Source organism: Lampetra planeri, chromosome 15, assembly GCF_965212315.1.
Source record: "Lampetra planeri chromosome 15, kcLamPlan1.2.h2, whole genome shotgun sequence".
In the NCBI taxonomy this organism is placed as follows: Eukaryota; Metazoa; Chordata; class Hyperoartia; order Petromyzontiformes; family Petromyzontidae; genus Lampetra; species Lampetra planeri.
The window spans coordinates 13,079,447-13,094,678 of NC_136121.1; the positions used below are offsets into that span (position 1 = coordinate 13,079,447).

The 15,232-nt window shown below is 51.9% G+C and overlaps 1 protein-coding gene across 7 annotated transcripts in view; it reads left to right on the plus strand.

The window, feature by feature from the left end:
• LOC144722759 (RNA-binding protein 47-like) overlaps positions 1–13,366 on the plus strand; it is a 49,774-nt gene extending 36,408 nt beyond the window's left edge. For 6 of the 7 annotated variants that reach the window (XM_078601147.1, XM_078601148.1, XM_078601151.1 and 3 more), the window contains 3 exons: positions 535–756; positions 3,445–3,635; positions 7,578–13,366. In XM_078601147.1, coding sequence (XP_078457273.1) covers positions 535–756; positions 3,445–3,635; positions 7,578–7,817 — 653 coding nt within the window. In that variant the 3' untranslated portion in view covers positions 7,818–13,366. The remainder of the gene's footprint in view (positions 1–534; positions 757–3,444; positions 3,636–7,577) is intronic. The other variant, XM_078601153.1, reaches the window with a different exon arrangement.
• Positions 13,367–15,232: the final 1,866 nt, after the last annotated feature.

The following is a 15,232-nucleotide window of genomic DNA, read 5'->3' on the forward strand; positions in this document are numbered from 1 at the left end:
ACAAAGCGGAACGTGCCCTGTGTCGTGCAGTTGCCCTCCGCCTATGGGGGCAATGCTGTGCGTGGCTTTAGTCGATTGACTCAAATCAAACTGCCAAGAGCTTACCCCAAGGCCACCTGCATTATGTTCGTTTTACCACTTGAACGCAATTCACACATGGGCTGGTTGTTTGTACGCTGCAATAAATAAATCAATAAAATATATTCAGCCAAATTATCGTTCACACACTGTAACGCAACCATCGTCCTCATCATCATCATCACTGTAACGCCATTATCAAGTAATAATTATCATCACAACTTGGTAGTTCTTCCATCATCACCATCATTCTACAACAACTCCGTGATCATCATCGTCACCACCACCGTAATCACCAACGCCCTCCGTCGCGATGCCCCCGTATCGAACCTGGTACCGCTAACACGACATCCACGGGGTCACCAGCGCGCCACCACCCCCCCCCCCCCCAAACTCGCCCCCCTGTGGAGGCTCCGCTAACGCCGCGACGCGTCCCTGTGGTTCGCGCGAGCGCAGTGCGAGAGTGGAACCGCAGCGCCGGCGCCGCGGCCGTCCCCGTGCCGCGCGTCTCCCACCACGGCGGCTACAGTGCCGGGCGCAGCATCTACAGCCGCTACCACGACAGCAAGGGCAAGGCCCTGGTGGAGCGTTGCGGCGCCGCCGGCGGCCTGTATGAGCTGGTGCCGGGCATCGATATGGCGTCCCTCAACCACGGCATGACGCTCAAGCACGCGACCAGTGAGTGGCGCCCGCGCCGTCAAGTGGCGCCACCATCGATGTCGTAATCGCGGTAGTAGCAGGGGTAGCGGTAGTAGTGGTGGTGGGTTTAGCCGGGCGGTAATGCCGGACGACTCTTAATCCGGCACTGTGCAGGCGACGGTTGGTGGATCACCGCGCTAACGCCGTGAAACCTCCCTTCCTTTCCCGTGGGCATCGAGGAGGTGCCATTGCCCTGGCTCGATCGGGAGAATTCGGTACGGAAAAATGTAAACTCCACCCATTCCATCTCTATGGGATAGTCCTTCGTGGCTTCGTCAACAGCAGGATTGTCATGATCAGCAGCAGAGCTGATGTCAGCAGCTTTATCATTATTAACATAGCTTCAGAAATATTGTCACCAGCATCACTGTTATTCGCATCATTATGATGACCAACATCATCAGCATTGTCAACAGCATCACCATCACAAGTACCATCCTCTATCGCCATCAACCGCTCATGTGTGTGAAGCCCACTCACGGATTTCCCCCCCGATCTTCCTTTGCGCATTTGGCCACACACGCGCGCGCCGTTTGCGGCTGAGCTCCGAACTTTATTTGAACGGCCCCGAACAGCGCATCGTCATCCTCTTTCTCTCGTTGACGAAATGCTGCCGGTGTTGCCCCTCCGCGCTCTCGGCATCGAATCCGAGACCGCGACAGCCTGAGCTTGCATTCGTGTCCTTGAAAAGCATTACGCATTTTTTCCCCCAAATTAATTTTACCCGCCAGAGGGAGCGTAAACAACGCTCACGTGACGCCGCCGGACAGGAGGACGCTGGTCCTCTCGGCGACCTTCGTGTAAGAAAGTCGTCGCGGAGTGGCTCCCGTTCATCCGATCGCTCGACGTCCCAGTCGAGCCGATCGGACCGCTCCCCGCCCTTGCCCCCCCACCAAGACCGAGCAATCTCGCTCGTCTTTTCCTTTCATTCTTTCCTCCCGTGGCTTTCCCAACCCCCCCCCCCTGCCCGCCATAGGTTGCATTGTGGGTAGCATTCCCTGCCCTGCTCGCGTTCCGCCCTCGCCCACGGTTTCCGACGCCGCCTTTCCGCACGTCGTTCGGCACGGCGCCCGACGTTCCGCAGCCAACACGGTGGAGCGAAATGATTAGGAAACTCCGAGCGGGCAGCGCGAAACGTCGGACATCACGCCGATTCGTGCCGGTGCAACGCGAAAACACGCCGGAGACGGATCTGGACCGCGATAACCTCCGCGGTGGCGTCCGCCGTGTGTTGCAAAGGCGAAAGGTGGTGGCCTCCGAGAGCAGGCTCAGCTGAAGCGAGAAGTGATGAATTAATGGGCGAGCACACCTCGAAGAAATGACGCTCAGGCTCAATGGCTCAAAGTGCGCGGCCCACAGCTACCTTTGGAGCCAGATGTTTGTCCGATGCTTAGTTAATAGGTTACATATCCACCCCGTGTGTCTGTTCTTTTAGGGTCAGGTCACACCACCAGCATTCCAATGACTGATAACGGTTAAAAGAGATAAAAAAAACAGGGTTAAATTAGTTTTTGTTAGTTGTTGATGTTTAAAGGACTTTGTAATCTCGATCCAGAAGGCCCGCGTGTGTGGGGCAAGTGCTGGCAGGCACGCTCCGCTGTCTCTGTTGAGACAACGGCGCGCACTCCACAGAACGCCGCAGAGACAACGCGTTAGGAACGGCAGAGGCTAAAAACGCAGCCTTGGTCGCAGCACTGGGGAGCACGCCGTGCACACGGCCACGCCAGATCGGTACGGGCAGAGCAGCTTTACAAGGCTACAAATGTGTCCTTTAAAACAAACCCTGATACTATTCTTGGCAGGGGTGTTAGATCGTGATCGTACATCATCGGAGGTTGGGGGGGTTTACTTTTTCTCCCCACACATCCTTTACAAGTTTAACCTCTACTTTATAGCGTTCTCCTTGAATTGCAATGCGGTGCCGTTGTTGAAAGTGTAAGTTGCTGTAAGCGGAGGACATTGAATGGGGGTGAGGGGAAGTTCACTAAATTAATTTATTTTTAATCTTTAGAGAAGTCCGTAGAGAGTTGAGGAAGCATTAGAAAAAAGAAAACTGTTACTTGAATGTTTCAATATTTAATGATTTAATTCAAATTTTAACATAATTTTAATTATAATGTTATATAAAGGCTCATTTGGCATAGAGTATTGCATACACTTGGCTGCACTTTAAGAGAGATCTCACAAGGATGCATTGCAAATTCCGGGTCAATCCACAGGAGACACGGCTCTTCGCTTTAATCACAATTGCCGAGTACAGGCCCAAAACGCCATGTGGCCAGCAACAAACGGCACTACTGAAGGTGTAGTAGATGAATACGGTGCATCGTCTGTCGAGAGTTCGAAGATGAACAATGGCTTCCTCCTTGTGGCCATGTGACGAAAGGAACACAGTTTCCAAAACAAATAGTAATAATGATTCACAAACCTTGATCAATAGACTGCTGGTTGAAGACCCAAAAATAACCACGGCGAAAAAGGTTATGGTTGCGGTCCCCCAAAATGACTTGTTCACGCGACTTTATGGTGTGAAGAGTGAACGCTAGAGAACGCCTCTCGATGTGTATCTTGGCCTACTCCTCCATGCTAGCTCAGGTGCGACAACGATTAAAATACCACGACGCTGTCCCCCCTGTCCCCCCCCCCCCCTCCACCCCCCACCACCAGTGCCCACCTACACGGCCATCCAGTCTCCGTACTCCATGTTCCCGAGCATCGCCATGGCGACCAAGATGGCGGACGAGGAGAAGTCGGCGTCTCCGGAGCAGGGCGGCGTCATGGGGCGACACGACCTGAGCGGCGCGAGCCAGGGGGGCATGGTGCCCGCCCTGCCACCCACGCCCCCCCTCACCTACCAGGTGCGTGCCACCGCGCCGCAAACCCGTCCCCGCGGCCGCCGCTGTTGGGAGTCACGGCGAGGCGAGCAATCGGGATCGGGCTGCGATGCTCGCCGTGCGAACCAACCGCAGCCGGCCCTCACCACCCAACGATACCGACCAACCCAGATCTTATCCCAGACTGTGATCGTAGTGGCGAACCGGGAGCCTGTCACTAACTCTTACTAAACTAGCCAACCGGATTATATCCCTATGATTGTGAAAGTTGACCGGGGCCTCGCCCTAATCACAACCGTAGTCGCCAACCAGAGCCGAGCCCTAACCCTAACCATACTAAACTAACCAGATTTTACCCCAAAGTCTAACCAGGCGAGTTATCCTGATCCTACCTCTACAGCTAACCATACTACCCCCCCCCCACCCACCTCCATCTGTGGTGCATTGCCTGGCCCCCTTTTCAGTTTTTGTTCTCTTTTCAATCTTTGTGTTAATGGAAAAGCAAATTCCAAAAAGCCTCAAGGGTGTCGCAAGCAACAAGGAAGCTCGGTTAGGTTACGTGGGTGGGGTTCGGGCCCACGTCTGATTCGCTCGTGCGGTCAGCGTTTCATACTATGGTTGGCGTCTGGTCGGCAGGTTCAGTTAGGGTTAAGGGTCGCGCTTGGAATATTATTTGGTGAGCTCGTGTGTTACAGTGTCTAGCAGTGCCCTTTCCCCATGTAACCATGTGTGGCCTTGTCAGTCGTGAGACATGTATCACTCGCCATTGTATAAGATTGGTTCACCTGATACATACACACCGAGACAAAGATTAAAGGCCCCCCGTATAGCCTTTAACAGCGAGCGCCTATTAAGGCCGGCATGGCACGCAAGGGGGCGGGTGGCCAGCACCATCCCCGGCCGCCTTTGTCTCCCCAATGCTGATGTTAACACACTGCACCAGGTACGCACTTAAGGCTGAGTCTACCTAGGGAAGGCCCAGGACCGGTTCAAATATTCGTTACCGATGTTGCCTGTGAGCGGGAATTGAGCTCCCGTCGCTGGGTTCGTAGCGCAATGTGTTAACCGCTGCGCCACCGCTCCCTAAATACACATACGTATCAAGCCTGTGCGGAACACGCCATTTATTGTTGTCCCCGTACTTCAAACACGTTGTTTGACGCCACAAATATGTTCGGCAGTTCCCAGCCTTTCTTTAAAAAAGAAAAAGCTATTGACACGGAGACAGACAATAAAGAGCGCACAGTTGGGTTAAAATAAAGTCTAAACTTTCACCCCACATAAACATTAGCGATTGAGCACGAGTGGTGTTAAGATCCAGCTCACGTGAGTCAGGTCTCGTGCTTGGCTCAACTTTGCGCATTTGTGTCATGCGCCCTGCGCCAGCTGAGTGCACACAGGTAGCAACGAGGCCGAATTCGCCACTCGCCAGCGCAATTCATGAGCGTCGTCGGCTCTCCTTGGCGTTGGATCGGTGGCGCAGCGGTTCAGCTCTCAAAAGCCGACGAGCCGGGTTCCATACCCCAGCCACGGCTAATATCAGTGGTGATTGATATTTAAACCGCACCTGGTTCCTTCCTGTCCCTTTCACTTAACCTCATTGACTACCAAGCTGCAAATATAACTCCGATCTGTGTTCTCGAAGTACACATTTGCAAACATGTTCGCCCGCAGGCACATTGGCTCCCTAGACAGGTATTATCCAGCAACATTTGTTTAAGCAACCAAACTCTGAGCTGGTTTTAACTGTTCAGGCTTGTTAAATAAATACTGCGAGGTTTAGTTGTGGTGAGGCATGGTCAAACAACCCCCGCAGGTGACACGGTTGTTTGGGGAGGCCTTCAATTGAGCAGTGGATTGACAAGAGACCCGTAAATTATTTGCATTTCTCAAGAGAGGCAACTGCTCCGTTGAATCTGTCCCTGACTGCTGCCCATGAGAAGGAAATTATTTGGACAAAACACGCGGCCTCGTACACATTTGCCTCTTGGGTGTGTTTTTTGGCTTTTGTTGCATTGTTTGGTTCATCCCAATGCCAAGAAGATGTTTGCTTTCGTAAGCCCTTTTCAAATTCGGGAGTAAATGGCTGGCAGCTCATTAACTTTGCGAGTAGAGAAGAGTTGGATGACCAGCCACGCGAGATAATTTGTCCACCCCCTTCAAAAGGTTACTCATTGAAATGCAGCGTAATCACCATCACCGCGAGGTGCCTAATGTCCCATCCAAATGCTGAGCCCAACAGAGGCCCTGAGTGGGTGGTGACCTGCAAATTGATTCCGTGAGCCTTTCGGGCGGAACCCGCATCTCGGTGGCAGCAAGCCGCATTGTTTTGCCCTGTGGATCATTGGTTCGCGTCGTCGCGCACCTGGTTACCGCTTGTTGAAAGGGTAAACGTTTCAAAGGGTATTATAACGTATCAATTCATAGCAATAAACATTAAAGTTAGGTGTCGAGTTGGGGGAGGGAGTGGCGTCGTCACGAGGATGACCGATTGTGGCTGCACGAGTTGGGCCCTTGCGCTTGCGCTGGGGGGCGGCCGCGCTTGTAAATTTGCCCCGAATGAGCGGGCGACCACGGGTGGTGACACGTGCCGGGCGCGCGAGCGCCGTGCCGCCGTGCGTTGATTCGGCTCTTTTATATATTTTTTAACACACCGACAAGGCAGGGGGGGGGGGGCGTGCGTTCGTGTGAAGCTGCGTTAATAATAAAACAACAACAACAAAAACCACACTTGCAAACTCTTCAAAGGATTCAGCGGTGGTGACTTTAGCCTTGACTTACATCGTCTTTTATGTTTGGCAGTTTTCTTTAAAATAAAAAGGAATCACGTTTTTTTCCAGTGACAGCCCCCCCCCCCTCCTCCACGCCTTTCAGCTGGCTAATCAGTAAATACAATAACTATTTTGTTGTTGTGAGTTAAGATCACTGTCCATTATTTAACCAGCTTTGGGCGTGGTGTAGCTTTGGTGTTGTGCTATGTTGAGCAAAGTACACATGAGTAATTGGCCCTCGAAGAGAAAGAGTTTAAATAGTATATAGCATTTGTGATTGTTGGTAAGTTTGGAAGCCACTGGGGCTTATGGCAGGTGAGAGTGCGAAGCCGGCATTGATTATAACAGCCTGGCAAGTCGATGGTCTCAGCCCGATTACAAATGACTCTACACAAAAAAATAATTTTTGGTACTTTACATCTCTGAGAATGAAAGATTTTGAGTTTGATTGGCAAACTGTCTCACTGGCGGCTGCCCAGCACAGCGCGTGCAACAAAACCTCTCCTATGCACCAATGCACATTGCTAGCCGTGCGTATATGTCACGGTGTTTGTAGGTGCCATTCCTGAACCAGTCCTGGGCCTCCCCTAGGTCGACTCAGCCTCAAATTAGTTACTGGTGCGGTGTGTAAACATCGCCGCTGGGCAGACAAAGGCGGTCGGGCGTGGTGCTGGCCACCTACCCCGTCGTGTACCGATCCGGCCTTCATAGGTGCTCGCTAACAGCACTTGCCACAGCAGTCTGTTAAGGCTACACAGAAGATCTTTGTCCTTCTAGGTCTGTCACATACATAGGTACCTCTTTTCCACTGTACAAGCGAGCCGCGCTGGGGCCATTCTGAGCCAGCCAGGCGTGGCTCCGGGGGCACCAGGTTGTTTTTCCACTGCCGAAGCCGACCCAGCCTGCTGACGTCGCACGCAACGAATTCGCGTAAACACGTGTTGTTGACGCAGCATCGCCGTGTGTGAGTTGTGGTGATGTCGCACGCAACTAATGCGTCATTAGCCCCGCCAGTGCCCCTGCCCGGTACCCAAGGCAGCTTCGTGCATCTTGCGAGGTCAAAGCGCATCGCGGTTTGGTTCCAGCTTGGCTCGGCAAACGGCCAGTAGAAAAGCCACCTGCACCTCAACGGCGCTGCACCGGCTTGGCTTCAATTAGACGCCGACTTTGATGTTCACGTCACGTTTCCCCACAGGGACGCCCGCTGGGACCGCTCTACACCTTGACCCCCGGGGTGACCCCTGTGGCCACGGCGGCTGGCGGCTACTACGCGACGGCCACGGGCTACATGCCGATGACCGCTGGCCCGGCTGGCATGCAGAGCATGGCGGGGATGCCCAAGGGGACGATGGCGGTGCCGTACGGGGCGTACGCTGGATACCACATGGCTCAGGCCATCCCCATGCATGGACAGGAGGTGTACCAGCAGCTCTGAGCCAGCGTAGAGCAAAGTGCAATCCCTGCAGCGTCAACACATCCGCCCCCAGTACAGCCAATGGGCAGATTCCAGCAGATACGCACACACGCGCACCCACGCGCACACACACACGCACCCACACTCTGACCATATCTCACCGGACCGTGCGTGTTAGCACGTGCGCGCGTACCAACATACGCGCCGTACGTACGCATGGCGAACATACGAATGCGTGCACCACGGTTGCACATGAATACACGCGCAAGCATGAGGGTTTCCACCTCTTGAGCTAGAAAACACCCAAAGCATCTTCAAGGGAAGAAGAATGAGAATATCTCGAAGAGGGAATGCAGTCGCTTGAGTGGTGGTGTGCTATTGCGCATCTGATGAAAAGTCGGGACTTGTGATGTCGAGAGAAAGACTCTAATCATTTTTTCCAAAACGGCGATCTCAACGAAGAGGCAAACTGGGATGAACCAGGACAGGTGGTAACCCTGGCACGCGCTCACAAGACACACACAGACACGACGGCATTCCCACACTCGCACAGCTCAAACAGACACACGCGTGTAACGACCGAACCACCAAGCAGCATTTGCATAAACATATTTTTTTGACAAGACCATTCCAAACTTGATTTCCGCTTCCGCGGCGCGTCCGGGGGGGGCCCACATTCGCCGAGAACGGAAGCCGCGTCGGCCGAGCCTCCCCAACCTGGCCGCGCACTCGCACAGGCGGCTTCCTCGACACCGCGCCGGAGCCGATCGGCACGGGGAGGCAAGGGGGGGGGGGGGGCCCGCGCCGGCTCGGGGGGCGCCAACCCTCTGACGTGCGCGCAGGAACTCGCCACCGAGAGGAGGAAACACCGCCGCAACGTGGGCCACCCAAAACACAAATTTTTGTGCTGCAAGAACAAAACTTCATAGGGTTTTATTACTACTGTAGTCATGCAGTATTAGAGATTAAGGGAATCGGGGGTATTTGTGAAGTCGTTTTTGTTGTTGTTTTCCCTTGTCTCGAGTGACGAGCTTCGTCTCTCGAGTGACGAAGAAGATTTGGGCTCCGGCTAAAGCAGTAGACATCGGGCGAGAGAGACATCTCAAATTTGTCGCGACGGACTCTTGCGATCGGTGACGACCGGGAATGGCGAGCATCGTTGAGGATCTTTCTCAGGGGCGACGTGAACATCAGCAGCCCCCCTTTCCCCAACCCCTTGTCTCAGGACCCCCCCTCCACCACCACCCCCCCCCCACCACCACCCCCCCCTCACCATCTCGGTGCATCATCGCGCTCGCCGTGCCCATACCGGGAGTGGGGGGGGGTCTCCTGTGTGCATTTTAACGGTAGCCACGGCACGAGAGGGTTGTTGTTGTTGTTTAAACCAAACAATATCTCGTTGTCTGCACGTTTGTTCCGAGTCTATGTGTGAATCTTTGTAGGAAATGTTCAAGCGCCACTGTAGTGCAGTGGGCTGCGGCGTTTATGGACGAAAGCGGAAAAAAGCAGAGTTTGATCATTTCCTCTTCTTCCAGAAATTCAGGTTCTTCCATTTATTTTATTTTGGGGGGGGGCGTGCCGACGTACAAACTGTGCTTGGTCTCACTGACGACGACGACGACTGCACGTGGAGTCACGAGTGCCCTGAGCAGGAAGCCTTCAGACTCAGAAGCAGGAGGACAGTCGGCGAGCTTGTCTGCCCCCTTGGGGCGTGTAACTACTATCCGGGAGAGAGAGAGAGAGAGTGAGATAAAATTAATATATGTAAAGAAGGGCAATAGGTCGAGTTATAGTGACGTGAAAAGAAACACTTTAAACTCGTGCACGTTGAAGAGAGTCGGGGAGCCAGTGAAGGAGAGAAGAGGGCATAATGCAGAACCATTTAAAGTTGCAGCGCATCTACAAAGTAGATACTTTTGTAAACGCTTTATATATGTGTGTGTGTGTAAAAACAAACAAAAATGTACCAACCTCCGGCGTCGTTTTATCTATAACATTTTTGTTTAAATCTCGCGAGAGTTCGCTACCGGGGCGAGCGGGGAGAACGACGAATGATCCATCTCCTATGTCCACCACTCGAGCGAGCGAGCGAGTGTTGTTATTGTTATTATTGTTATTCCTCGTCCTCCTAGTCGCCGTTGTGTTTGTGACGCCCCCCACCCCATCCCTGCTTAGCTCTATATTTAATAGCATGCACTTACCTCACCAAACTCCGCGCACACCCTCACCCCCCTCCTTCCATTAGTAATGCACAGCCGAGCACAAATAACGTTAGAGTTAGCTTTCTTTTTTTGCACACAATTTTATTTGAAGTTTCATTCATTTTCTGTTGGTAGCTTTTAAGGGGCTCGTGAGTGTGGTTTTTTTTTGTAATGTTTTGTTCCCCCTACCTCTTTCACCCCCCACCTTAAAATGTTTCCGTGCAACCGCCGTCATTGTCACACCGGTGGTCGCTCAGTGACTTACGCTGGGAGGGTGGTGGGGCTGGGAGGGGAGGGTGGTGGGGCTGGGATCACTGCGCCTGGCACGCATTGTGTTAGCCACAACCGTGCCTTTCCGCGCTGGGCGGGGTGTCGCGTGCCCTGCGGAGTGATGTGAAGCCACAATGGGGAAAAAAACCTCGACAGATGATTCGCGGTGGGTCGGAGCAGTGCCGGATGAAGCTAGTGCGGGGCCTGTAGCATATGATGTTATAAAGGGGCCTTATAATATATATATAATATTAAAACACAAATGTTTTACTTGCATAATAAAGTAATTGTATTGTTTTCATTTGCTATACAGCCAGCTAATACGACAGATCGCTAACCTTAATCACCCAGTCGTTCATAAAAGATGAAGGCGGTATAGTACTATAGCAATAGAGCAAGTGCAGAATCACTGAACCGGAATTGATAGCTTGAAAGCATTTAACGCGGGGCCCTTGAAAGTGCGGGGCCCGTAGCATATGTGGCCACTTTTGCTTCTAGGATAATCCGGCACTGGGTGGGAATCGACGTAAGATGCGAACTATCATTACGTTCACCTCGTTCTACGCCCGCGAAGGTGGGGAAACGCCTTGCCAAAAGCTGTGAATGCGCGCGCCCGCGGGCACCTGGGCGGGAGGAGCCTCCTTGCCCGGGCTGCCACCCGCCAATGCGTTCGGTGCAATCGGCAAATACAAAAATTCCCACGCCCACAAGGGGAACAAGAACGTGCGCGCACAGGGGACCCGCGGCTACCGCTGTTTTAGAAACGGCGGCTGCGATCTGCACCACTGTCACGCTCTGCGATGTTTGCTCCCTGTGCGATGTGGTTTGCTCCCTGTGCGATGTTGTTTGCTCCCTGTGCGATGTGGTTTGCTCCCTGTGCGATGTGGTTTGCTCTTTGTGCGATGTGGTTTGCTCCCTGTGCGATGTGGTTTGCTCCCTGTGCGATGTGGTTTGCTCCCTGTGCGATGTTGTTTGCTCCCTGTGCGATGTGGTTTGCTTCCTGTGCGATGTTGTTTGCTCCCTGTGCGATGTGGTTTGCTCCCTCTGTAAGGGTCTTGGGGAGGGAGAGAATACGAGAGGTGCCTTGTCGGGAGATCAAAAAAACCTTGTGCCACACACACAGACAAATATTCCCCGTGTAGCCTTAATAGACTGTAGGGGCAAGTGCTGTTAGCGAGCACCTATGAAGGCCGGAACGGTACACGAACGGGTGGGTGGGTGGCCAGCACCACGCCCGGCCGCCTTTGTCTCCCCAGTGGCGATGTTTACACGTCGCACCAGGTACTCATTTGAGGCTGAGTCGACCTAGGGGGGGAGGCCCAGAACCGGTTCAGATAATCGTCTCTGGCGTTGGCCGTGAGCGGCAATCGAACCCGGATCGCCGGGTTCATTGCGAGGCGCGCTAACCGCTACACTCTCGCTCCCCACTATACACACACAGACACACAGAGACACAAACAGAGACACACACAGTGTCTGAAGACCAGCTGTGAATGTCGCGCGTGCGACGGACGCACAGACTCCTCGCCCCCCCCCTGCAGGAGCTCCACAGCTCGGCGGGATCTGTGCTGGTGCTGTTGCGCACGCACGCACGCGCACGCACACGTGCGCACACGTGCGCACACGTGTGCGCACACTATGTACTGTATGTATATGTAACCCACGCCAAAGCGAAGGGCTGTGCCTGCTGCGTTCGTGCTGTAACCAAAGTAAGGGACACTTGTGAGTAATCGTGCGAGCAATAATTGTCGCGATGTTGGTGGTAGAACGTCCGTTCGCTGTGAATCGGCCGGCGGTGTCAGCGACTCGACTTGCCCAGCTTGCCGGGGAACTCTCTTGAGGGCTTGTTTGCGGCAAGTCCACACTACTGGGGTCGGCGGTTCGCGTGCGTTTGGGGTAAAGAGATGTTGAACCCCTGGCCAGCGTAGAAGAGTAGGCCAAAAATCTCCTCGGGAGGTGCTTTCTAGAGATCCCTCCAGTGGAGATCCCCTTCGGTCAGCAATTGGCACCAGCGAGGAATTGCAGCGCTGCGCCTTCACCGCACTCTTATTATGCTGAGAAGGCCGAGCTGTCTTTCTCGGGCTCACCCCATCACGACACATCTTAGCCCCTACAAACCCCAGTTCCTTCCAAGGGTAAAGGAATAATGTACGCAGATCTCACCGTTCATACGTCATGTTGGACGTGTGCTCGTTCAGAAACACAAAGACGCCAAGGTTTTACGCGCGTGGAACTTCCCTGCAGCTCTCACGTTTACGACGTATGTTTCACGTAGTTTTAAACGAGACAACGAGAGAGAGAACACGTTAAATGTTTATTTTTTAATCTACCCGTAAACGTTGTTGTCCATCGAGGCGAGATGTTGTCTTTTTTTTTTGCGCGAGGATAGGAAACACACAAACACACAAATGTTTTGTGGAAGTACCGCAGGGGCGGCTTGGGTGAGCAGGACAAGTGGGGAAGTATGGTCGTTGTGTTTTAGGGCTCTGCTTGGGAACAAAAAGATACGCGCGTTGGCACCGCGGCCTTGTTTTCCACAACAGATGCGATTTAACTTATGGCGTGCGTTAAAAACAACGTTTTCTCACTTTTGAATAATGTTTAAACTAAAAAAAATTGTAAACAACAAAAACATTTTTAAAAAAATAAGTCCTCTCGTTTTATCTTTCTTACATTCTGCTCAGTTTTTTTTAGTAGCCTAGCACAGCGTAGAACATTACCAGACGCTAGTTTACCTTTGTTATGTTATTGTTCCATCTTTATTTTATTTCAAGAGTTTATTGATGTTCAGTTTCAGCATCGCTGTGTCGTTTGCTTTGTTTAGTGAAGTTTGCTTGTATGTACAACTTGAAGGCAGCATATCCTTATGTTCTATATTGCTTACATACCGAACATCTTAATATTAAAGAAAGAAATGTTTTTGAACTCTATTGTATTTTATTTCTGTTGTAATCGTTACGTGTTTCACCGTTAGGACTCCTAACTTGTAAAACATACGGTTATAAGAAGGTTACGTTAAAATGCCACATTTTTAAAGGTGTGTGTTCTCGTGTGTCCGTTTGGAATAAAGCAGTTTGCGACATCACAATGTTTATGGAATGATCGCATTGTGTGGCATTTCATTTGCGTAAGTGCATCAAAAACACACGCGCGCACAAATCCAACGCACAATCCTCCAATGTGTGGTATGGGAACATGATGCAAGCCCATAAGCTTAGACTATAAACGTATGGGGGGCATCTGAATTGCACGTCCAGTGTATTAACCATTAAAACCATGGCAGCATCCGTGAGTTAGTATTATTTTAAAATCTGCGCGTGCATTCATATCGTTATAGGCTGATAATTATAATCATCACATGACCGGATCGTGGTAGGTTGGCCGCAGCGGTGGCTTGGGGTGGGGGGGGAGGCGTTTCCATCCGGCAGCGGATAGACCACGGCCGACGATGATCTCGCACTGGACAAGATGCGGTCGAGGCAACCTCTTCGCTGGGGGCTGCACGCACAGCAAGTATTGTCGCGGGTTTCATTAACAAAGAGGCACTCGAGTGGGAATGTGGCCCGCGTTGGAATGCGTGTCCTCCACAGGTCTCCGTGCCCAATCACCTCGCTTGGCCCCGAGCCGAGCGCCGGGTCCAGGTGCCCTTGGGCAGAAAAAAAAAACAAAGCACCTGCAGATACACGCTGCGATTAGCGTTTTGTGTTCACAAATGACCCCTATATGTATACGGTACACGTGTATTGATAAACACGTGCGCAAAAATAACCTCGTGTAACGCGTGTGTGTGTGTCATCATCGTCATCATCAGCCGCCGTCTATTCACTGGATGAAGGCTTCCCCACACTGATGTCATCCTTCGCGAGCTTGCACGCCACGATCCATTACGCACTCCTGCGCGTGAACTGATGTTATCGCTCCATCGTTATCGCTCCATCTTCGCAGCGGAGGGCCTCTTGCCTTCGAGTGACATTGTTACCGGTCTCCCTTCGAGCGACGCGCTCCACCCAAGCTCCCTCGCTCTCCTTCACAGTCAAGATGTTGACGTCTCTCATTTGCATTCGTTCCTCTTTCTGTTTCTCAGTGGCACACCTGTGGACTTTTCAGCTTTTGTACATTTTATGAGTCAGTGTCCTTGTGTTGTGTGCACACACCGTTTCTCGAAATATGCACTGCATGTGCGTATGTATGTTGAACTTCGTTTAGCACGTAGGCTTTCGCGACCAATATTATCCATAGGAGAGGTGTTTGGGTTAGATCGCATAACTATAAAGGTGTCGTTAAACCCGCCACCACCCTGCACATCCAATTAGTAAGGTTTGTCACGTAAATTGGCATGTTTTGTTCACGTGACAAACCTTACTAATTAGCCGTGTCTGGTGGTGGCGGGTTTCACAACACATTTATATTTACACGATCTAACCCAAAAAACTCTTCTTTCGCACCGTACGTAGTCAACCGCGCTAATCGGAGGTGCGGGGGAAAGACACGGACTGAAAACGTTCTACTCGAGGCAAAGTGTCATGTTGCTTTTCATTGTCAAATTCAGTTTCCCAAAACCACTCCATCCTGCTATTGTTAACCTCTTTTTGTTGTTGAAATCCTCGTTGATCCCGATCAGTCTTCGATATTTTCTCTCGGTATATACACACATGTAAACATACTGTTGTGCATTTCAGACGCGTCGTTCCATAATTTGAATTCGCAGGTATGCGTATGCAGTGCTTTGAGTGTACAAAGGGATTTTTTTTTTCAACGGTTTTGACAGTGGGTTGACAAAGCACAGGTCCATGTCGCAATGTAACAAGTACACGTAGCCCGATGTTATTGCTCTCTTACGTTGCCAGTTTATGACTGCACTCCATACTACAGTGTGAATAGTACACACACATCTAATAAGTAATACAAGCTGACAGCCCTTTGTCAAGCCACTGTTGAGTGAATGTCTCTCCGCACTTAGTCATA